This window comes from Mobula hypostoma, chromosome 2, assembly GCF_963921235.1.
Source record: "Mobula hypostoma chromosome 2, sMobHyp1.1, whole genome shotgun sequence".
NCBI lineage: Eukaryota > Metazoa > Chordata > Chondrichthyes > Myliobatiformes > Myliobatidae > Mobula > Mobula hypostoma.
In genome coordinates, this window is record NC_086098.1 from 202,138,738 (window position 1) to 202,163,283 (window position 24,546).

At 38.5% G+C, this 24,546-nt stretch overlaps 1 protein-coding gene across 3 annotated transcripts; it reads left to right on the forward strand.

Annotated features, from left to right (window-relative positions):
- Positions 1-1,323: 1,323 nt before the first annotated feature.
- On the forward strand, positions 1,324-21,365 carry LOC134336579 (thyrotropin-releasing hormone receptor-like). 3 transcript variants are annotated; one of them, XM_063030871.1, is made up of 3 exons: positions 1,324-1,504; positions 2,135-2,997; positions 19,125-21,365. In XM_063030871.1, the coding sequence occupies exons 2-3, from the start codon at positions 2,200-2,202 to the stop codon at positions 19,533-19,535; spliced, it is 1,209 nt and encodes a 402-aa protein (XP_062886941.1). In that variant the 5' UTR covers positions 1,324-1,504; positions 2,135-2,199; the 3' UTR covers positions 19,536-21,365. The 3 variants fall into 3 exon arrangements, with proteins under 3 accessions (XP_062886941.1, XP_062886958.1, XP_062886948.1); XM_063030888.1 differs by having other exon boundaries at positions 2,135-3,013; positions 19,125-19,510; XM_063030878.1 differs by lacking the exon at positions 1,324-1,504 and adding an exon at positions 1,789-1,998.
- Positions 21,366-24,546: the final 3,181 nt, after the last annotated feature.

Genomic DNA, 24,546 nt, shown 5'->3' on the forward strand with positions numbered 1-24,546 from the left:
CATAGTGAATGTCATTATGTTGCCTGTTTTGTTTTACCAGCTTACTTTAATTATTACTTTACAATCAGTTGGTGCTGTTTTAAGAGCAACTGCTGTCTTGCTAGTGATTGCTGCTGCCTACAATTCTACACACACACACACACACACACACACACACGCACACACACACACAGACACACACACACACACACACACACACACACCAGCTCTCGTGTATGCTCTGATGTAATCCACCAGTACTTGGTACTGTACAAATGAGTTCACTTTCACTAAGTCTACATTCAGGAACTTTGACAATTTGAACTTTGCCACTTTAGAGTCATAGAGCATGGAAACAGCCCTTCTGTTCCACTGTGTCCTTGCCAGCCACACATTTATACTAATTCTGTTCTGTTCTCCTCATAGCTCTATCAATTCTACCCACATTCTGTTACTCACCTGCACATAAGGGGCAATTTAGAGTAATTCATCCTTCAGGATGTGGGAGGGAATTTATTTGGTCATTGAGAGAACTGGCAAACTCTACACGGAAAACACTGAAGGTGAGGATTAAATTGTGAAGCAGCAGTTCCACCAGCTGCACCCCTGCCTCACTCTGTTTCTCCAGTTTTTCCTTTGTTTTAGGATCTGTCCCAGCTCCTTGATGAGTGTGATGTAGGAGAGATCTGTTGGAGGTGCAGCATGATTTTATTGTTGCTTGACAACTTTTCCTGTTGCTGCCAATCATGACATAGTTGGGACCATGCTGAGAATGGTGACAAGATCAATCACTATAATATTTATTCTCTCAAATGCTGCTTGCATCACATTCCATGAAGACATCATTAAACACTACAGCTATATGGCTTTCTGATTTTTGTTTGTAATGTGACTATGTTGTTCATGCCTAATTTCCCTTGCAAAGATATGTAATTTTGACCACCTTCTTGAACTCCTGTAGTCTTCTGGCAAGGTTCATCCTACCACAAACAATCTTGTGGAGGATCTCAGTGAGTCAAAACCTTTGGACTGATGCAGGGTTTCAACTCCGAACACTGACAATTCCTTTCCTCAAACAGATGTCACTCCACGCATTGAGTTCCTCCAGCAAGTTGTGACATCTGCAGTCTCTTGTGTCGCCAAGTTACTACCACAGCACACTTAGGTCAGAATGTCCATGAATTGCATCTCAGCTTGTCCATATTCTATACACAAATGTAGCACATAATCTGTAATCGCTCCTGGCATGGATTCGTGCTCAGTAGGTCTTCTTCGTGGGGGGGGGGGGGGGAGCTTTGCTAGAAAATGGTTGCGAGAAAATAGGGCTGTGAATCAGAAGGCATTAGGACCTGAGGTTGCAGGCGCCCCCGCTCATCAGTCGCAGCAGCTGCTTGTTGGCCAGCTCCTCGTCATCCGAGCTGCATCGAGAGGAGCAATGCCAGTTTACCGTTACTGCACGCCTGTGGCAAACCACTTCGCCAAGAAATCCCAGGAAGACATTCGATCAGCATTGGCTTCTCACGAAGTAAGTGACACTTTTGATTGTAACCATCTTCCTACTTGTGCATTTAAAACGCTTGTAATGTGTATCTTAATAAATCATTCGATTTGTTACTGATTGGTTTATTAACATCATGAAATATTAGTACCGGAAACTGAAGGAATACTGAGAACTGAGCACGGTTTCGAGACTTGTTTGTAAATTCCACGGCAGGGAAATTGCTTGAAGTTCTACAGAAACCAGGAAGCCGTATTTTAAAAGTAGAAATGTTCTGACAATATCAGTCAAGGTGTTTGACAAGACAACTAACTTTAAACAATAGAATATTTTATATTAAAGAGAACACTTCTTAATGGTGGTTATCGGGACTTCCTGATGAGAAAGATGTCTGAAATGACCGGCTGATCGTGTACCAGTCAGTAGAATACTCAGCAGCATTCGTTTTATTCGTTTACACACATACTTGCCTTCAAATTTGTCTTCTTGGGAAACGGATGAAAACCTGAGGGGATGCAGCGGTAAATCTGTTAGCTCTGCGGCGTGTCACATTTAGAGCAACGTTCCGCGTCTTAGCGGGTTTTAATTCCGTTGAAAAGTTGCTGTGAATCATCCTATACTCTTCAATAAGTTGTGGCTGTTGCTGTTTTTATACAGGGTTCGGCAGCACAATGAGTCCTCGAACCTAACGAAGCTCGCAGCAAGAGAAGGTGTCGGTAACCATGGAGAATCTGACAAGTATGATGGAGTTGGTAAACAACTCAATGAACGAGACAGAGGGCATGAAGCCGATGCCCTGGAACCCTCTCGAATACCAGGTGGTCACGTTACTGTTGGTCCTGTTGATCTGTGGTGTGGGGATAGCTGGCAACGTCATGGTAGTTCTCGTGGTGCTGAAGACCAAGCACATGAGAACCCCCACTAACTGCTACCTGGTGAGCCTGGCCATCGCAGACCTGGTTGTACTCTTGGCGGCCGGTCTGCCCAATATCACCGAGAGTGTGACTGCCTCTTGGGTCTATGGATACGTGGGATGCCTTTGTATCACGTACCTTCAGTACCTAGGCATCAACGCGTCCTCGTGTTCCATCACCGCGTTTACCATCGAGCGGTACATTGCAATCTGCCACCCCATCAAAGCACAGTTCATCTGCACTGTGTCCAGAGCAAAGAAAATAATCGCATTTGTATGGGTCTTCACTTCTGTATATTGCGTGATGTGGTTCTTTTTACTAGACATCAAGCAGATTCCACATGCTGATGGCATTGAGGTGGTTTGTGATTATAAAGTGTCCAGAAACCATTACTTGCCCATCTACTTCCTGGACTTCACTATGTTCTACGTGATACCGTTATTGGTGGCCACGGTCCTTTATAGTCTCATTGCTCGGATCCTGATTCTGAATCCCATTCCCAACACCCCACAGGATACATCCAATAATTCCATTCACAAGGGACCCTCCAAAACCGTCAAGACGTCCGGTGGCCGCAGCAAGAGTGCTCAATCTTCAAGGAAGCAGGTAACAATCCCGGCAGGTAACAAAACCTTCCGGCTCCCTAGCCCGATCTGCTTCGATCATCATCTTTAATTGTTTGGCGCCAGGTCCTTTATTGCTAACACTCCTGCATACAAGTTATGCTCAGGAAGATTAAATTAAAATGATTGCCACACATTATACAAAGCTAATAAACTAAAGTATGCCGAGGCAGCCAAATCTGTCCAGGAACCTGTTCCCAATGTTCAAGAAGTTGAGCCCATTTCTGTAATTGCATTGCATTAATGCTGGAAAAAGACAGTTAATAATTTATAGACACTATTTAAAAATTAGGCTTCAAATTATTTTTGTGGTGACACAATGTAAAATAAGGTGTCACATCCACTTTTCCTAATATTGTCGAAATGCCTGAAAATACTGCTCATTTTTTTCCTCTTATGACCATAAAGGCGCACCTCTCTATTGTAGACTTAAAAGAGTTTACTTTTATACAGGGTAAACTATGCGTTTTGTATATTGAGTTTCGGAAAGCGGAATTCCCGTAGGTTGCGGTAGGTGGCGGTATGAGTTCTGTTTACAGTTTCTTTCTTTCTTTTTAAATCTTTTTATTGAATAAGTGTACAAAAAGGTAAGCCATATAGGCACTAATACACTGTTAGAATATAATAAAATTACAGGAGATATTAATACAAAAAAAAGATGCAAACAATGTAATTTAAACATAACATACTAAGGTAACATAATTGTATACTAATTTTTATATATATATATCAATAGAGAAAAGGGAAAATAAAACCCAAAAAACCCACCGTGCAACTAACTAAAAGCAAAGCAAAGCAACGGGCTAACTTGGAACCAAGCAGAATTAAAAAACTTAAAATCACGTCCTCAATCCCAACCAAAACACAGTAAAAAAAAACAAGAAGGATATATAAATATGGAGCAAAAAAAAGGAGAAAAAAAATTACATTAAATGAAAATATTGAATAAAAGATCTCCAGGTCTGTTCAAATTTAAGTGAGGAATCATAAAGATTGTTTCTAATTTTCTCCAAATTCAAGCATAATATCGTCTGAGAAAACCAAAAAAAAGGTAGTTGGAGCATTAAGCTCTTTCCAATGTTGTAAGATATATCTTTTCGCCATTAAAGTAAGAAATGCAATCATTCTATGGGCTGAAGGAGAAAGATTACTGGAAATTTTAGGTAGTCCAAAGATAGCAGTAATAGGGTGAGGAGAGATATCTATATTCAATACCTTGGAGATAATATTAAAAATGTCTCTCCAAAAAGTTTCCAGACTAGGACAAGACCAAAACATATGAGTTAAAGAGGCTATCTGCCCCGGACATCTATCACAAAAAGGATTAATATGAGAATAAAAGCGAGCTAATTTATCTTTGGACATATGTGCTCTATGAACAACTTTAAATTGAATTAGGGAATGTTTAGCACAAATAGAGGAAGTATTGACTAATTGTAAAATCTGCCCCCAGTCATCCACGGAAATGATAGACCCCAATTCCTGTTCCCAATCTACCCTAATCTTATCAAATGGAGCTTTCCTAAGTTTCATAATAATATTATAAATTATAGCCGATGCACCTTTCTGAAATGGATTAAGGTTAATTATAGTATCTAAAATGTATGTAGGAGGAAGCATTGGAAAAGAAGAAAGTATAGTACTTAGGAAATTTCTAACTTGTAGATATCTAAAAAAATGTATTCTTGATAAATTATATTTATTAGATAATTGTTCAAAAGACATAAGGGAACCATCTAAAAATAAATCCAAAAACCATGAAATACCCTTAGTCTTCCAAATTTGAAAAGCACGATCCGTAAAAGAGGGAGGAAAAAATATGTTACCTAAAATAGGAATCGCTAGCCCAAATTGGTTAAAATCAAAAAATTTTCTGAATTGAAACCAAATACGTAAGGTATATTTAACTATCGGGTTAGATACCTGTTTGAAGCGTTTCAAATCAAAAGGAAGAGAGGAACCTAAAATAGAGCCAAGTGTATAGCCCTGAACAGATTGTAATTCCAATGCTACCCATTTAGGAATGGATAGTATATCCTGGTCAAGTAACCAAAATTTCATATGTCGAATATTAATTGCCCAATAATAGAATCTAAAGTTAGGTAATGCTAAACCTCCATCTCTCTTAGCTTTCTGTAAATGTATTTTACCCAGTCTCGGGTTTTTATTTTGCCAAATAAATGAAGAAATTTTTGAGTCAACTTTATCAAAAAAAGATTTTGGAACAAAGATTGGTACTGCCTGAAATATATATAGAAATTTTGGCAAAAAAAGACATCTTAACTGCATTAATACGACCAATCAATGTTAAATATAAAGGAAACCATTTAGATGAAAGTTGAATAATATGGTCAATTAAGGGTAAAAAGTTAATCTTAAATAAATCTTTGTATTTACGAGTAATTTTAATCCCAAGATATGAAAAATAATTATTAATCAATTTAAATGGAAAATTATGATATAAGGGAAGTTGTTTATTAATCGGGAAAAGTTCACTCTTACTAAGATTTAATTTATAACCTGAAAAAAGACTAAATTGTGCTAATAACTCTAAAACAGCAGGGATGGATTTTTGAGGATTAGAAATATATAAAAGTAAGTCATCAGCATAGAGTGATATTTTATGGGACTTTAAGCCCCGAGTTATCCCAGTAATATTTGGAGATTCTCGAATGGCAATTGCAAGAGGTTCTAATGCAATATCAAATAATAAAGGACTAAGAGGACAACCTTGTCGAGTACCTCAAAAAAGATGGACAAAAGGTGAACTTAGAGAGTTAGTACGGACCGAGGCCACAGGAGAATGGTATAACAGTTTGATCCAGGATATAAATTTCGAGCTAAAATTAAACATTTCAAGCACCTTAAATAAATAAGGCCATACTACTCTATCAAAAGCTTTCTCAGCATCTAAAGAAATAACACACTCAGGAACATTTTGTGAGGGGGTATAAACAATATTTAACAGTGTGCGAATGTTATAAAAAGAGTAACGACCTTTAATAAAACCCGTTTGGTCTTCCGAAATAATAAAAGGAAGTACTTTTTCTAATCTGTTTGCTAATAACTTAGAAAAAACTTTAGAATCAACATTTAATAAAGATATTAGTCTATAAGATGCACATTGAGCAAGATCTTTATCCTTCTTTAATATTAGAGAGATTGACACTCTATTGAAAGATTCGGGAAGTTTACCAAGTTTTAATGAAGCCTCGAAAACCCTACAGAACCAAGGGATTAATGAAGGTGCAAAACATTTATAAAATTCCACGGTAAACCCATCAGGGCCAGGAGCTTTCCCCAAATACATAGAGGAAATAACATTCTTAATCTCATCAGTGGTAATGGGAGTATCTAACATAGAAGACATATCCTGTGAAATCTCAGGGAAGTCTAGGTTATCTAAAAAATCATTCATATATTTAGAGTCTCGAGGAGACTCTGATTGATATAAGGAAGAATAAAAATCACAGAAGGTTTGATTAATCCCCGCATGATCAAGTATCTGTCGGTCATTTTGATTATAAATCTGATTAATTTGAGATTTAGCATAATTAGACTTCAATTGGTTCAATTTTGTCACTGTGTACATAAAATTCACTTCTTGTTTTCTTTAATTGGTTTACAGTCGAGGACGAAAGTAATAAACTGTGTTCCATTTGAAGTTCAGTTCTTTGTTTATATAACTCTTCAGAGGGAGCTATAACATATTTCTTATCAATTTCCTTAATCTTGTCCACAATTACCAACTCCTCCTGCTTCAGCTTCTTCCTCAAAGCAGTAGAACACGAGATAATCTGACCACGAATATAAGCTTTAAAAGTACCCCAAAGACTGTTCACAGAAATATCCTCTGTATAGTTGATTGTAAAAAAAAGTTCAATCTGTTCATTCATAAAGTTAACAAAGTCCGAGTCCTGAAGCAACAGCGAATTAAAACACCATTGTCTATTATTTTGTGTATTGGCCTGAATTTTAATAGAAAGCTTAAGTGGAGCATGATCGGAAATGGTTATAGAGTCATAATCACATTTAATCACTGAAGAAATAAGACGAGAGTCAATAAAGAAATAATCAATTCTTGAATAGGAATGGTGAACATGTGAAAAAAAAGAAAAATCTTTTTCCTGAGGATGCAGAAAACGCCAAATGTCCATCGACCCAGAATCAGAGAGAAATGAATTAATCAAAGTTGAAGATTTATTAGGTAAGGTCCGTAGAGGAGCAGAATGGTCCAAAGCTGGAGATAAACAGGTACTAAGATCTCCGCCCCAGATCAATGAAAACTCATTCAAATTCGGGAACTGATTGAATAATGATTTATAAAATTCCGGATGGTCCATATTAGGAGCATAAACATCAACCAAAACTACCTTTTTATTAAATAATAGACCACTAACCAGTAGAAATCTACCATTCGGATCAGAAATAATATCATGTTGTATAAAAGTAACTGAGGAGTCTATAAAAATAGAGACGCCTCGAATCTTAGCGTTGGAGTTCGAATGAAACTGTTGTCCCTTCCAGAATTTAAAAAAACGTAGTCTGTCCCCCCTCCGCACATGGGTCTCTTGTAAAAATAAAATTTGTGCTTTAAGTCTCCAGAACACTTTAAAAACTTTTTTCCTTTTAATAGGATGATTAAGACCATTAGTATTCCAGGAGACAAAATTAATAATAGACTCCATAACCCCTAAAGTCAACCCACAACAAGGAGGATTGACGATAGGCTCGACCCATGAACTCGGAAAGGGAACAGAACAAATAAGAGATACCGCGAAGGAGAATGCAACCAATACTTCAATAGTGTACATAGCCCAAGAAGAAAGAAACTAAAACGTGAAGCCCCTCCCACCACCCCCCACCCCATGACCTCAAGGCTAAATCTAACACAGACCAGCCAGAAAGAAGCAAGCACTAAAACTACCCCCATGACTTCCGGTATACGCTCCCTAAAAAAAGTGTAAATATAAAAAAGATCAGCTAGTTATAAAACAGTAAAAGAATAAAAAAAGGTAAATCAATTAAAACAAACACTTAATATAACAGAGAAAAAGCCAGAAAATATAAAAAAAACCACAACAAACCCCAGACCCTATGAGTAAACAAAAAAAGAAATGAAATTGTTAACATAAACTAGTTATGAAAACCTACAAAAAGAAGTAGATTTAAAAACTACAAAATTTAAGGCCTCAAAGGAAATACGTAGAATGACGGTGAGGGAATAACCACCCAGAATCCCCTGGGAAAAAGAAAGGAATGACGCAGATAGAAAAAAAGTTTAGCAACCATATTAATTAATCAAAAATAAACTTTTCTGCCCATATAAGGCAAAAAAAATTGAGACTGACAAATTCACAACCTCCGATCAAACAGAGATAGTTAAAAATTACGATTAAGATGCTGAAGGTGAAAATTGATCCAGATAACTCTGGGCATCCGATGGAAATTCAAAAAAACGGAGGGCTCCATCCAACGTACGAATCCTTAGACGTGCAGGGTAAAGCAGCGCTGGTTTTAAATCCATCTTGTAGAGTTCCGACATCACAGATCTGTAACGAACCCGTTGATCCCGAATTGGTTTACTGAAATCCTCCACGAATCGGAACTTAAGATCCAAAAAATCAATGTAACCTTTAGATCAAACGAAACGAAACAGTTTCTCCTTGTCTTGAAAGTAATGAAAGCGTAAGATGACATGTCGAGGTTTATCTGACTTAAATGAGTATGATGGAACTCTGTGATCACGATCCAATAAATGTGGTTGGTCAGGAAATACGGTAGGAAATGCATCTTTTAAAAGTTGAGAAAAATACTTCATAGGGTTATCAGATTCAACAGCTTCACGCACCCCAATCATTCGAAGATTCTGCCGTTGCATTCTGCATTCTAAGTCAGAGTTTTTAAAGGTCAGAAAGTCAAGTTTCTTCTTCATTACATTAATTGTTTCTTCAATTTTCTCCACCTTGAGTTCATTTTGTTGCGTGGATTTTTGAAGATCAGGTATAGCCGACTGATGTTCCATAATAGATGTTTGTATCTTATCGATTGAATCAGCAATTTTCTGGAAATAAATTGAAATTTCCGCACAAAACAGCTCCGTAACAGAGGTTGAAATTCCCGCACGAATCAGCTCCGTAACAGAGGTTGAAATTTCCGCACGAATCAGCTCCGTAACAGAGGTTGAAATTTCCCTTTGAGTTAGCTCCGATATAGCTTTCAAAGTCAGCGGTGGTTCAGTCGGAGGAAAATCGGTACCTTTCGGTCTAACCGGAGGTTTGCCGTCCTTCCCGTTTTTTCCATTCTTAGACATAGCAGACCTTAAACGCATTTGATTATCAAAGAGCCAAATTTATTTCAAAGTATTGTAAAAGTCGATGCCTTAATGGTTAATTAAAATATAGCTGATCATAAGAAGAAAATCTCAGAGGTAATGGAGCGAGTCAAGAACATGACTTCACTCCATGAGCTCTACCGGAAGTCCTGTTTACAGTTTCAAAGGAGAACTATTTAAGCTTTCTCAGATAGGTGACTCTCTGAAACCTTTTTCTCCGCAATTAATCTATTTCCGGATTTTTTATTATTTCGTTATTGTTTATATTATTTATAATAAGTCGTAATGGTTAATCGTTACAACTCCGAACTTAAAGTTGAAATATTGTTCCGGTGACCTGAAACGCTTGTTTCATGCGACGGAGGACACTTTGAATCACCGGATTTTGAGCGCTTTGTAGGGTAACTTATGGCACCTGTTCACCTTTGTTATACAGGTTATACATTTCAATCAGGTGAACAGTGGTTGCAAGGGTGGGGGGCCGTGGGTGGGGTGGGGGGGAGGAGGGAGGGAGGGAGGGAGGGACAGAGAGAGAGAGAGAGAGAGAGAGAGAGAGAGAGAGAGAGAGAGATAGGGAGAGAGAGAGAGAGAGAGAGAGAGAGAGAGAAAGAAAGAAAGAAAGAAAAAGATCCTGTGAAATTAAACTCAGCCGGTCAGGCAGCATCTGTAGAAAGAGAAGTTTCATGTGGCAGGCCCTTCATTGGAGCTGAAAGGCAGCAACAAGAAAACAGGTGTTGTGGGGGGAGGGCAGATAACAGCATTTTATGACAATGTAACATAATGTGGCCCCTCTCTCTGTGAGATGTTTTGCTAATCTGCTAAAGTCTGAAATATTGTGGAGTCTTCCTACAATGACATAGCCTGCAATTTCTGGTAATCTTAAAGATTAACAGCAAGTTCTGAAAATGTTAATAATCTGAAGTGTTAACTGATGCCACAGAGACTGCAAAAATGAATGAAAAACTACAGCTAATACTGAGGAAGAATCATGTCAGGCAGACTTTCCATAAAGGCCTTCTCATGATGACCGTAGTTCATCTGAAGTGGAAATATTGTTTAGCAACATAAAACTCATTTCACATTTGATGTTGTAACATTCAACAAATATAATTTCTGAGTCAAATATATAAGCAAAAGAATTACAAACAGAAAATCCTGGAAATACATAAGTCAGATGATGTTTGTTGAAGATATTATTATCTTTGCAGCATTTTCAACACTTTCTTATTTCAAATTTCCAGAATTTACAGGTGGTTTTGGAAATGAGAAAATCAGACAGTGACTGGTCTTTGTATAGATAGTTACTGAAATACCTTTATTGCACACGAAGTACTTAACTAAATTGATACACTTTTGGTTTCATTGTTATGGGAAATTATATCTACCAGTCCACTTTGATCTGTAACTAACAGTTAAAGTAGGTGTTACTACTTTCTTGTCTTAAATACTAGTCAAGCTTTTCAGCTATGACTGTCCATAGTATCTATTATACTAGATAACCCAGGCTTGTCAGTATGATCAAGTAGATTCCATATTCATATTCAATACACGAGAGTTAAGGTGTTCCCATCAGTTAGACAGGCTGCTGTTGGCCTTAGACCAGCTAATGAGTGGGAACATAATTAGTTGTGAACTTGCTTGGAATTAGCATTTTGTGATTATTATTGGAAGCCATAATTTAAGAATGCTGTCGCCTCTGCAAATAACTATTATATGTCCTGAAGAAGGGTCTCAGCCTGAAACGTCGACTGTTTACTCTTTTGAGTTCCTCCAGCATTTTGTGTGTACTGCTTTGGATTCCCAGTATCTGCAGGTCTTCTCGTGTTTATTATATGACATTATTACCCATGTCCAAATAATAATTGTACCTAAATACCCAGCACCTCTATGGTCTTCCCTTAAAAAGACATCACCAGTTTCAAAACCAAAAATAAACCATTCAAATTTGGTTCAGTATTTCATACTTACTGATTTTCAACAAAATACCATTTCCAGCATCTGCAGATTTTCTCTTGTTTGTTAATACTGTGACAGTTGCTTTCTTTTATTCATGAGTGGGTTATGTTCCAATGCACATCCATTATAGGTTTTTGTACATTAATTCACCTAAAATAAAGGCCAGGATTCCATTAGTCTTTCTGATTATATTTTGTTCCTGAGTTTCAAACTTTTAGTGATTTATTCATGTGAACACCGAAATCCATTAAGACCAGTTTCTAGATTTTGTCAAAAGTAAGTATTTTTGTGTAGCTCTAAAGCTATTATCTTAAATTCTCACACTGAATTTCATCTGCTACGTACCTTGCAAATACCAGTTTTGAACTTGCCTCTAAGCAACTATACCACTGTGTGCACTTACTGAATTTCTCAATATGGATGCTCAAATCTTTATTGCTTCACCACAGTCATTATAGTTCTCATGAAGACGATAAATCACATTTATCGCCACCCCACTAGGAATAGGGTTCCCCTTGTCCTCACCTACCACCCCACCAGCCTCTGGGTCCAACATATAATTCTCCGTAACTTCCGCCACCTCCGATGGGATCCCACGACTAAGCACATCTTTCCCTCCCCCGACTTTCTGCTTTCCGCAGAGATCACTCCCTACACGACTCCCTTATCCATTCGTCCCCCCCATCCCTTCCCACCAATCTCCCTCCCGGCACTTATCCTTGTAAGCGGAACAAGTGCTACACATGCCCTTACACTTCCTCCCTTACCACCATTCAGGGCCCCAGACAGTCCTTCCAGGTGAGGCGACACTTCACCCGTGAGTTGGCTGGGGTGATATACTGCGTCCGGTGCTCCCGATGCGGCCTTCTATATATTGGCGAGACGCGACGCAGGCTGGGAGACCATTTCGCTGAACATCTACGCTCTGTCCGCCAGAGAAAGCAGGATCTCCCAGTGGCCACACATTTTAATTCCACATCCCATTCCCATTCTGATATGTCTATCCACGGCCCCCTCTACTGTAAAGATAAAGGCATACTCAGGTTGGAGGAATAATACCTTATATTGCGTCTGAGTAGCCTCCAACCTGATGGCATGAACATCGACTTCTCTAACTTCTGTTAATGCCCCTCCTCCTCTTCGTACCCCATCCTTTATTTATTTATTTATTTATTTATTCCCTTTTTTTTTCTCTCTCTCTTTTTTCTCCCTCTGTCCCTCTCACTATAACTCCTTGCCTGTTCTCCATCCTCTGGGCTCCCCTCCCCCTTTCTTTCTCCCTAGGCTTCCCGTCCCATGATCCTCTACCTTCTCCAGCCTTTTGCCAATCAACTTTCCAGCTCTTAGCTCCATCCCTCCCCTTCCTGTCTTCTCCTATCATTTCGGATCTCCCCCTCCCCCTCCCACTTTCAAATCTCTTACTATCTCTTCTTTCAGTTAGTCCTGACGAAGGGTCTCGGCCCGAAAAGTCAACTGTACCTCTTCCTTTAGATGCTGCCTGGCCTGCTGATTCACCAGCATTTTTTGTGTGTGTTGGTTATATAAATGTATTCCTTGAATTTGCTTATTCTCTGTTAGTGACCATTCATAAGTACAGAGAATCCACCGCCTTGTTGAGTGTCATTAATTTTCCTTTCTTTGTTTTCTGATTGATGAGATGAGATTGGGAGCTAGAAAATATCACACTGCATTTTTTTCTCTCCCTGGCCTTCATTTCCTTTAAAGTCACATCACATTACATTAACAAATTCTTCCTAAGCTATTACACGACATCAGCATTTCCATATTTTGAAATTTCACAATAGTTTACCCTGATTTAAACAGTGATATGAGGGCTATAGAAAGTGTTGCCCATATGGCAATGGATGTGAAAAGAACAGAAAGAATAAATTATGCTAAAGATTAACGAATGCTGTGTTGAGACACTTGTATGCTGATGGAATTCAGTATCCATAAATATAAGTAGCATATTCTCATAAATACTAGAGGAAAAAAGAATGGTATGGATAAACACAGAATTGGGAGGACTTTGGTTCACATGAGCCAAAGAGCATCTCAATAGCAAAGTATTGTTCTCTGGGTTTTATGGGAAGAGCTATGTGACGATTGATCAATATAAAACCTTGGGTAAATCCTTAGCAACAGCAAACTTCAAATACATTGGCAGATTTGGGCAGCAGACTGGATGAAATATAATGAAGCAATATGAATTGTACTACAGTTTCAAGATTCAAGATTGTTTAATGTCATTTCCAGTACACAAGTGTAAAGGAGAACAAAATAATGGTTACTCCGGATCCAATGCAGCACAATAAGACACAATAATTTTAAAAAGCACAATAAATATAAATACATAAGATAGCTTGTATAGATTGATTTTATGTACATAAAGTGATGCTAGGTACAGGAGTACCTGTACACAAGGTGACTCTGAGAGGACATGGTAAAGTAATGGTAGTGGGGTCGGTAGGCAGGTTGTCAACTCCACAAATTTGATGATTACAAATAAATCAAAACACATGAAAATGGGGATTACTTTTATGAGAGCAGAGGAGAAGATGTTGCTCTGTTCTTACTTCCATTAATATCCATGAAGGATAACGATTCTTTAAAGAAAACAATGCTGCGGCAATCTTAACCATCTCCAAATATTTGAAAGGTTAGTTGTTGGGAAAGAGAATCTCTGGACAATCTCTGATGCACAACTTTACTTTGTCTAACATACTTACTTTTGTTTAACTAAAATACCAACAGTATAGCATAATGTATTTTAATTCAGACAGAATAATTTATACTCAAGGTCAATGTTTTAATTTGTGAAAAATAAAAGATCATAAACAAGATTGTCAATTTGCTCAGAATAAATATTCAAATAAATTATAGATTAAAATATAATTGTAAAGTAAGGATGTAGTTATTAATGTAAGATTAATTTAAAATATTAATACCAGGAAAAATTATTGTTCATAGTGGCTAAAATTGGAAATAGCCCTTTCTAATATATTGTAACAAATATATATCAATTCAAATACAGAAACTCTCCAAGCTGGAGAAATGAGAATTTGCATATGGATAGTTTTTCCTTACCTTGTGCTTTAAATAAATTATGCTAAACTAACTACACAAGATTATCTTAAGAATTGATATTTATTCATTTGTGTTACATAGGTATAGCTGGAAAGGTCAGAATTAGTTACTCATCACTAATACCTTCTCATACTGGTGCTGAACCACAATCTTGAACTGCTGCAGTCCATGTGGGGGATGGATGCCCATTGTGACATTACAAATGGCCATTCAGCATTTTTTTTTCCCTAAAGTTGATCAAAGAACAACAAGGAATTTGCAAATCAGGTTTGCATTTGATATGTGGGGAATTTTGTATTGGTATTTCTATCCACAGGTTTGTGAGGTATTATCGAACAAGACTTGACGACAATTTCAGTGTATACCGTAACTACAGTACTCTAGTACAGCAGAGAAATGTTGTGCAGCAACAAGAAACCCATTCAGCTTTGGCATGAGCTGGCATGCAATTTCTAACTAGGTTTCTCATCCGTGGAAGTGAAAACTTCATTCACCCATAACAAATCATGATCCCACTTTTGTATCAAAACGGTGACAAAATATGTAGGAGTAAAAAAGCATAATTTCACTCGGGTTAGTAAAAGAAATGATTACCATGCTGTTGAATAAAGGCTTAATTTTAGAATGTGATGGGTTTGAGCGATGTTCTACTGAAGCTTTGAGAATCTGTTGCAATATATCTTTTGTGAGGTACACAGGTCAGAACTGTGTGGTTCATTCGTTTTAACCACACTCTGAGGTCTTTTCAAAATTTATTTTCTGTATTTTTATTCAGCCCCTTCTATTGAACACTGCATATTTATTTGTTTATTTATTTTGTTTTACAGCATGGGTTAGGCCCTTCTGGCCCTTTGAGCTGTGCTGCGCCAACAATCCCTGACAAACCCGATTAACCCTAACCTTACAATGGCCAGTTAACCTACCTGGTACATCTTTGGACTGTGGGAGGGAACCAGAGCACCTGGGCAAAACTTGCTCACTCCATGGGGAGGACATACCGACTCCTTACAGGTGGCACCGGAATTGAACTTTGAACTCCGAATGCCCAGAGCTGTAATAGTGTTCTGCTAACCATTACACTACTATGGCACCCTATGTTGCCCTTTGATTCTGGATTATAACCTATGATTCATATTCCAAAAGATCAAAATGTCATTTGGGCCCCTTATGTTCTTTGAAAAAAAATGAGGCATTGTTCAGATCAGACTAATTACACTGCCAAAAAAATGAACCTGTTGCAAATCACTGACATGGAACATTCTAGTTGTTTAAGAGCTTCATTCATGCTCAGTGGGTAGAAAACTAGCTCCTGACTCACAGTATAATAGTTTGTTCCATTTCAGAGATTTGAGCCAAAATATCTGTGGGATATTAGGACTAGCAATTAAGATGTCTAATGTAATATGGACCCTGTGTTGCACTTTTGGACATGTTGTTTTTTAATGGTAACTTAAATTAATAACATGCTCACCTCTCAAGTACATGAAAATAATCCATGAGCTATATTTCCAAGGAGGACATAAGATTTCTTATAGTGTTTTGGCTAATACTTATTCCTCCGTCAAATATTTTCCATTCATTACCTCATTACAGATTGTACATGCAGATGTATGGTCTCCATACTTCCTAAATGGTTAGAATGAATACAACTTAGAAATACCTTGTGTTGATGTCTGTGGGACTTTCTGAGATAATGACAATTGTGGTATAAATACAACCTCTAACTTCTGTTTCAAAATATGATGCAGTATTACTATTCCTAATTTCAATGCTTCTGATAGCTTTAGCTAACATCCACCAATCTAATCACTCCACTTACAAGTTAGTAATTTGCAAAGAAATTAGTTGCTTTTGCAAGCAATTTCCAAATAGTGTTATTATCATAATGCTTATCAATTTTTTACCTCAGTATCAGCCAGGGTTAGTGATAACAAAGTTATCCCTTAGTCAAAAGCTTGTGGGTTGACTTCCTACTCTATAACCTGAAAGCATCATTTAACTGACACTGAGGTAGTACTTTATTTTTAAATGCATTGCCTTTCAAATAAGGTATTGTACCAAGAGTCGGTCTACTTAAGCATACAGTACTGTGCAAAAGTCATAGGCACATACTATATATAGACTTTTGATCAGCACTGTATTTGCCAACAGAGTTTGTAAATCTGGTAGGAACAAAGGATGCTGGGAATGGTGAGGGTGGAGTACCGAGGAAGGGGTGTGGGCCAGGTGGCAGAGAACGAGATCTGGGGCAGCTGGTGGCACAGAGGTTGGCACACCCAGCCCTGAGACACCAGGGAAGGTAACTTGATTCCAAACAATTGGCTTATTTATCATTACAGAACGTCCCTGATGCATCTTGCTTCTTCCACTCTCCTTTCCCCTTTTCCCAACCATGGTTCCACTGTCCCTACTCCCTTCCTAATCTCTGTCCACAATAGAGACCCATATCAGAATCAGGTTTATCATCGTTCACATATGTCATGAAGTTTAGTTTGTTTTTTGTAGCAGCTGTACAGTGCAATACATAAAATTATTCTACAGTACTGTGCAAAAGTCTTAGGCGCCCTGCTTGTATATAGAGTTTTGCACTGTACTGTAAATCAGGGGTCCCCAACCTTTCTCGCACTGCGGACCGGTTTCATATTGACAATATTCTTGCGGACCGGCCAACCGGGGGGGAGGGGGAGTGGTAAGGTTGCAAACGAACAAGAGTAGCAGTCAAATACGTTGGGTTTACCCCGAGAAAGACTACAATGACCATGAAGCCTTGCGCGGGCACCAGTGCGCATGCGTGTACGTGCACGTGCCGATGTTTTTCTACAAATCGTTTTTGGCGATTCTGTTCGGTGGGGGGGTGGTTGTAAATCACGACCGGAATATAGGTGATAAGTGGCTAATACACTCAATTTCGTTTCCAAAAGGGTTTATCTAATGAATTTAATATTAAACACACAGCGCATATTTTCCTCGCATGAATATAACGATAAGTCAATTATCAGGGGAGCTTGAAGTAAGTGTTGAACGAACTTCCAGTAGAAGTGGTAGAGGCAGGTTCAATATTATCATTTAAAGAAAAATTAGATAGGTATATAGACAGGAAAGGAATGGAGGGTTATGGGCTGAGTGCAGGTCGGTGGGACTGGGTGAGAGTAGCGTTCGGCATGGACTAGAAGGGCAGAGATCACCTGTTTCTGTGCTGTAGTTGTTATATGGTGATATGGTTATATAAGTCAATAGCATCATAACATTTTAAGTAACATTTGGATATTAAACACACAGCACATATTTTCCCCGTATGAACATATAAAATCATTGCAACACACCAATATTGCTGAATCAGTGGGAGCCCTGGGCTTGTTTCCCTGCAACAGGACGGTCCCGTCGAGGGGTGATGGGAGACAGCGATACTCGAACGGGGTTCCTTATGTCCAGTCTATTCCGCAATTTAGTTTTCGTTGCATTCATTGCAGAGATATGTTGGAAATGGAAGCAAGGTTTTCAGTGCTTTCGTGGCTATCTCAGGATATTTAGCCTTGACTTTGATCCAGAATGCTGGCAAAGATGTTATGTCAAGTATGCGTTTCAGCCCGCCGTCATTTGCAAGCTCGAGAAGTTGATCTCCTTCCCGCGCTGACATGGATGACGCGTGCGTAATGACCTCGCGTGTGTTCAAGCTCAACAGTGGGCGTGACAGGGAATGTCATAGTCATAGTCATACTTTATTGATCCCGGGGGAAATTGGTTTTCGTTACAGTTGCACCATAAATAATTAAATAGTAATGTGTAAATTATGCCAGGAAATAAGTCCAGGAATGAGGAAAGGTGCAGCTGACTCCTATCGCCAAATCATATCGTTTCCTCATGGCCCAGTAGCGCATGCTTTGCGGCCTGGTACCGGTCTGCGGCCCGGTGGTTGGGGACCGCTGCTGTAAATGATGACAGAATTCTCAAGATCGTTAGTAAAAAAAAGGTTACTGGATAACATGCTGCTGGATAAAGGTTTATGTGGTGGGTTTAACCTTCAACCTTAACCAAGGATCCTTCTCGAACCAAGTGGACTCAGACTCAGAATCACCATCAGGTTTATTACCATTGACATATGTCATTGAACTTGTAGTTTTGTGGCAGGAGTACAGTGCAAGACATACTAATTATTATAAATTATGAAATACCCAAACATTGTAAAAAAAGGAGTAGTGAAGTATTGTTCATGGGTTTCTGGGCTGTTCTGATGGTGGAGGAGAAGAAGCTGTTTAAAATGTTAAATGTGGGTCTTGAGGCTCCTGTATCTCACCCCAGATGGTAGTAATAGGAAGAGGACATGTCCTGGATTGTGAGGGTCTTTGGTAATCAATGCCACCTTCCAGAGGCACAGCCTTTTGCAGTCATGCTTGTCTAAAAGTACTTATGGCAATGAAATACTTTGAGATGCTTTAAGGCTCAAAAAGTTGATGTCTTAATTATGCCTTTATTCTCCTCGAGCTTTGCATCAATCTATTTGAGGTACTTTGCATTGATGGGTTTAATAATGAAAACAGCTGATTTTTTTGTTGTTTTCATTAGTAAGCACATCAGTGTACATCATAAAAGGTACATGCCAACCTAACAAGAAAATCTTAAATGTGAAATCCGTTTATTTCCTGGATGCTATTTAGCAGAAAATCATCAAACAAATCTGCTCATCTATTCAAAAATAAATACCAATCAGTTTGGTAATACTGTTTTCTTTTCAGGTCACACAAATGCTGGCAGTGGTGGTTATCCTATTTGCACTCCTGTGGATGCCCTACCGAACCTTGGTGGTGGTCAACTCGTTCATGAATGCACCCTACTTGAACGTCTGGTTTCTGTTGTTCTGCAGGATGGGTATTTATCTGAACAGCGCCATCAATCCTATCATTTACAACCTAATGTCGCAGAAATTTCGAGCTGCCTTCAAAAAACTATGCACATGCCAACAGACACAGGTGGAAAAGTCTACTGCCTATAATATGCCTGTTTACTACAAGGTGATGAAAGATATGTCACTTGAAAGTCCTGATGATGATCTAACAGAGCAAGAGGATATCAATGGATATCCCATTTCTAACAAAGAGATCCAGTTTAATAATTCCAGAAGTGACAAAACATTTAAAGTGGCCTGAAGCAGTAATGTTCATCCCAAAACCAAGATGATAAAATGGAAAGCTTATTTGCCTAGAATATGTTATAAATTATTCATCGTTCCCCTTTGTTGCATGTGTAAAATATTTTCGCATAGAATGTTAATTCCTTGATGTTTTTAAAATAAGCAACCATACTCTGGAAAATTATTCTATTCACTTTCAGGCAAGAGTTGTGATTTAAATTACAACGAATCTGAACATTGATTTTACACTTGAAAATAAGAACTACTGTATTATGATCATCTGCCTTTAATAGATAAGGAGAAGGAACCATCATGATTGTACACAATTCAAACAAAAGAATATCTGCAGATGCTGGAAATACTAAACAACACGCACAAAATGGTGGAGGAACCTAGCAGGCTAGGCAGCATCTACAGAAAAGCAGTCCTGATGAAGAGTCGCAGCCTGAAACGTTGACTGTTTGCTCTTTTTCATAGATGCTGCGTGGCCTGCTGAGTTCCTCCCAGCATTTTGCATGTATTGCTACACATATTTATATATCCAGTTTTATACTTCAAACCAACAATCACACAGAAAATTCTTGCCTTTGCAACAGTTTGTAAGTACTGCATCATTAAACATGTATATTATCCTGATAATTCTGGAATAATGTAATAGTTCCTAATTATCAGTTTATTTTCATTTATCATGTTATTAGAATAAGCATAACAGAATGCCTGTGAAGCCCTGCCATTTAAAATATTCATCAGGAGGGGTGCATGAATAACATAATACCACAATTCCACAATTAATCCTTAGCAATTCTGAAATTGGTTATTGCAGGGAAAGCAATTTAAAATACGTACAAATTTTAAAATTATTTGATTTATTCCTTCGATCCGTATTTTTGATATCTACAACAATCAAAAGTAAAAGTGCCAGGAGGGAGATCAGTGGAGAAGGACGAATGGGCAAGGGAGTCGTGCAGGGAACGATTCCTGCGGAAAGCAGAATGTGGGAGTAGGGGTGGGGGGTGTGGAGGGAAAGATGTGACACATTTCACTGTATGTTTCGATGTACATGTGACAAATAAAGTTGGTCTTTATCTTTACATCTCTTGTGCTAAATTTTTCAATATGTTTTGCTTAACATTATCAAGAGTTGAAAATGAAAATGGATGCAACAATCCTAAACTAAAATGGGATTGAATATTTTTAAATGTTATTTTACCTGTTGCATATTGCATTCTAAATTCAGTTGGTAATTCATGCTGTGAAGTTCAAAACAATTATGCTGCTACATGTAATTTGTTAATATTTACATGGAAGTATCCTTAAAAATGTTGTGGCTCTGAATATTTATTAGATAGAACACATTGCACTTTCTGTAACTGTTAATATTGGATAAATATTTATTGATTAATTTATTGAGCTTATTATATATTATTGATAATCCTGTAGCAGAACTCTGTATAGTATGCAGTTGTGTTTAAAATGCAAACAATCACGTAGCACTCAAGCAAATATTCCAAAGCTTTTAAGTAGGTTTGTTGATTTGATATAGCTGAGAATGTGGACATGCTTCGTAGTCAAGTCACACTTTATTTATGTTGTGAGAGGAGACACTTAAATGTTCTTTAGATATCTGAAAGATCCAGCATTATATGCTTTGTGCACCTTTGCTTATGATATTGATTTACTGTGTGTCTGGATAGAGATATTTTTCACAGGAATAGATCTGTGATCTTTTTACATGTATTGTAGAAATTTAATAATTTGAGTATGTTGCCCATGTATTGAACTGTAAAGTGACAAGAGAGTCTGTAATATTATGTAAATGTTCTTGTAATTAAGCATTGTCCATTAGAGTGGTAAATAAACACTCATAAATCTGGTTGATATCAGAACATTGGATATTAATAGGTTTTGTCATTTTTTAAGCCCATTATTGCTACCTTACATTTAGTTGTCATTCCCTTCAGATTTTTAGAACATTTACGATTTAATTAAGTGGTATGGGAAAAAGTCAGGTAGGTGGAGAAGAGTCCATGGCCAGATCAGCCATGATCTTATTGAATGGCAGAGCAGGTTTGACGGGCCAGATGGCCTACTCCTGCTCCTATTCTGTATATTCATATGTAAATCATAACTTACACCTACACTTATTCTTCTAAAAAGACAAAGTAAGATCAATTCTTCTTTGGAGAAGTAACCTTTATTGATAATAATAATAAAATCCTCCCGCGTCTCACTGGTGCATTGGGCAGTAACCTTGCCGTTTCTTCAGTGTTTGTCTGTTTTACGCACAAGGAAAGCATGCAAGGAACCTTCCGGATTCGAATGCAGGGCCACTAGCTCCGAGGTCTGGTGCAGATGCCACGACACCACCAGCTGGCTGTATCTTTACTGATAGTGAGTCACAAATCTCTGACAGACAGATATGGAAGTGAAATTTACAGAAGTGATAAATGGGTTCTTACTAAGTCGGCAGACTTTTTAAACCATGGCTGACCGCTCATTTATGTAAAGTAGCTGCTGATCTCTTCTGAGTCCATGACCTTACTATATAGAAAACTATAGTTCCTTTCCAGCTATGTCAGTGTTCTGTTTGATTTTAAGCAATGGTACCTTCAAACATCTCATCTGAGTTACATAACAACATTTTTATAACTATGCTTCATTTCATAGATTCACTCGAACACTTCTGGGCATGACTCGTACTTCCATATCAGATGATGCCATTTCTTTTGGATAATTGTGAACTTAAACCACCCTGTCCTAGGAGTGGCAATCACTGAGCAGTTGTAATATGAACAGATCCCCTCAGCGCACATCACAACTGGGGCACATTTCGGGTAAGCTTTCTACTTAATTTCCTCTCTTCAGATCCCACCCCATGCACTGCACTCAAATTCCTCAGTGCCACCCCCTTCCCCATTCTGATCTCCATTACCACTACCACCTGCTGCCCTATTCAATCTTGTACAGTATAACTCATTCCTTGACCTCTTGTAAAATTCCTCTTCACCACACCACCACAAAAGGGCACAGAATCCCACTGATTCTACTTGCACAAAATAGAGGACTCCAAAACCTAGTACCCTCCCTCCTCCAAACCTAAAACTGCAGCAGACGGCTCTGAAGGTCCTCTCTGCCCATAGCATAAGCTTGAATGGACAGAGCCACTGTTTATCCTCATCCTCTGAATGCAGTCTTGGACAGGCACATTATTGAAGTTAAAATATGAATATGCAGTAGCTGTTCATTTGGAAACTATTGAGTGCACTGAATTAACAGGCCAAAAGCTAGAATGGTTAACACATAAAACTACAGGATATACTGATTAGTTGCAGATTGATTTTTTTTTTCTAGTGGCTATGATTTTAAAAGTCTCGTGGTTTCCATAGTTCAACTGGAAGTCTGCAGGGAGAAGGGTGAAGTTATGAAATTTTTTTTTGCTGATTTCAAGGCTTTTGAATATTCAAAAGTGAAATCATGGGCATACATGTTTCTTCAAATGCAACACAACTAGGGCAATGAAGAAAGGTGCTGGGAAAGAGGAATAACTCAGGATGGAATACGTATCACAAGGGCAAAGGTGACAATGTTACCATTATGACTCTATCTAGGCTACTCTTGGAGAAATTTGTCTTATCATAAGACCACAAGACATAGGAGCAGAATTAGGCCATTCAGCCATTGAGTCTGCTCCGCCATTCCATCATGGCTGATCCCAGATCCCACTCAACCCCACACACCTGCCTTATCACCATATCCTTTGATGCCCTAACAGATCAGGGAACTATCAACTTCCACCTTAATTATACCCACGGACATGCCCTCCACTGCAGTCTGTGGTGGAGCATGCCACAGATTCACTACTCTCTAGCTAAAAAAATTTCTCCTTACCACCTCCATTTTAAAAGGTCTCCCCCTCAGTTTTGAGGCTGTGCCCTCTAGTTCTGGATACCCCCATCATAGGGAACAACCTCTCCACATCCACCCTATCTAGTCCTTGCAATATTCGGTAGGTTTCAATGAGACCCCTGTACATTCTTCTAACCTCCAGTGAATACAGGTCCAAAGCTGCCAAACGGTCCTCATATGTTAACCCCTTCATTCCCAGAATCATCCACGTGAACCTCCTCCGAACTCTCTCCAATGACAACTCATCCTTTCTGAGATATGGGGCCCAAAACTGTTGATAATACTCCAAATGCAGCCTGACCAGTGTCTTATAAATTCTCAGCATTACCTCCTTGATTTTATATTCTTGCTTTTTTATTATCTTCCATGTTGCCATCAGCAGTGGCTAACTGAAGCTCTCAGCTCCAATACAACTCAATGCATTTCATCCTCCTTGGTGGAGGTCAGCTTGTAGAGAGGACACGTGACTCTGCTTGGGCTGCAGACTTCCTGCCTAATGAATGCGATTGTTTGCAAGCACACTGCTCTTCAGATGCCACATATCGCTTCAAGCTGTAAGTGTCCAGCTGGTACATAAATTCAGGCAGATGGCTGAGATCCTGATACCTGTCATGCAGTCTTCCTTCTGTGATTAAATGAGGTATGAGCCACCATTACAACAGACGTGTGGCTACTGGCAGCAAGGGTTATCGATTAAATTAATCAGATATTTTTGACTCTGGTGAGAAAACACAAGTGCGTTTCCAGCATGCTTCCACTGAAACTGGGCTTCCACATAAAGTTTCATAGGGCACTGCTCGGACTGCTCTGCAGCAGCTCAGTGGTACTCAACGGGAAGAATATTCCTCAGTCTTGTTAGTGTGAGATGATAGCCCATTCCATCAAATAAACAGAAAAAATAAAGAACAGGAGCATGAAGTTGGACGACAACGATGAGGGAATGTAAGGGGAGGTAAGTTGGGGAGTATATTGAAGTTATGCGAACATAGCAGATACTAGTTCCAACAAGAACCACATTTCAGTTCTTTTTGTAAATGCAAATAAATTCAGGAAGCTTGCTGATGTGACTGGGATCAAAGTCACTGGAGAGACACTGAAACTAGTGATATGGAAGTCTTTAT

Coding starts and splice junctions, on each gene's coding strand:
- LOC134336579 (XM_063030871.1), top strand. CDS start 2,200: ATGGAGAATCTGACAAGTATGATGGAGTTGGTAAACAACTCAATGAAC. Junction 2,998..19,124: donor CTCAATCTTCAAGGAAGCAG/GTAACAATCCCG, acceptor TTTTCTTTTCAG/GTCACACAAATGCTGGCAGT.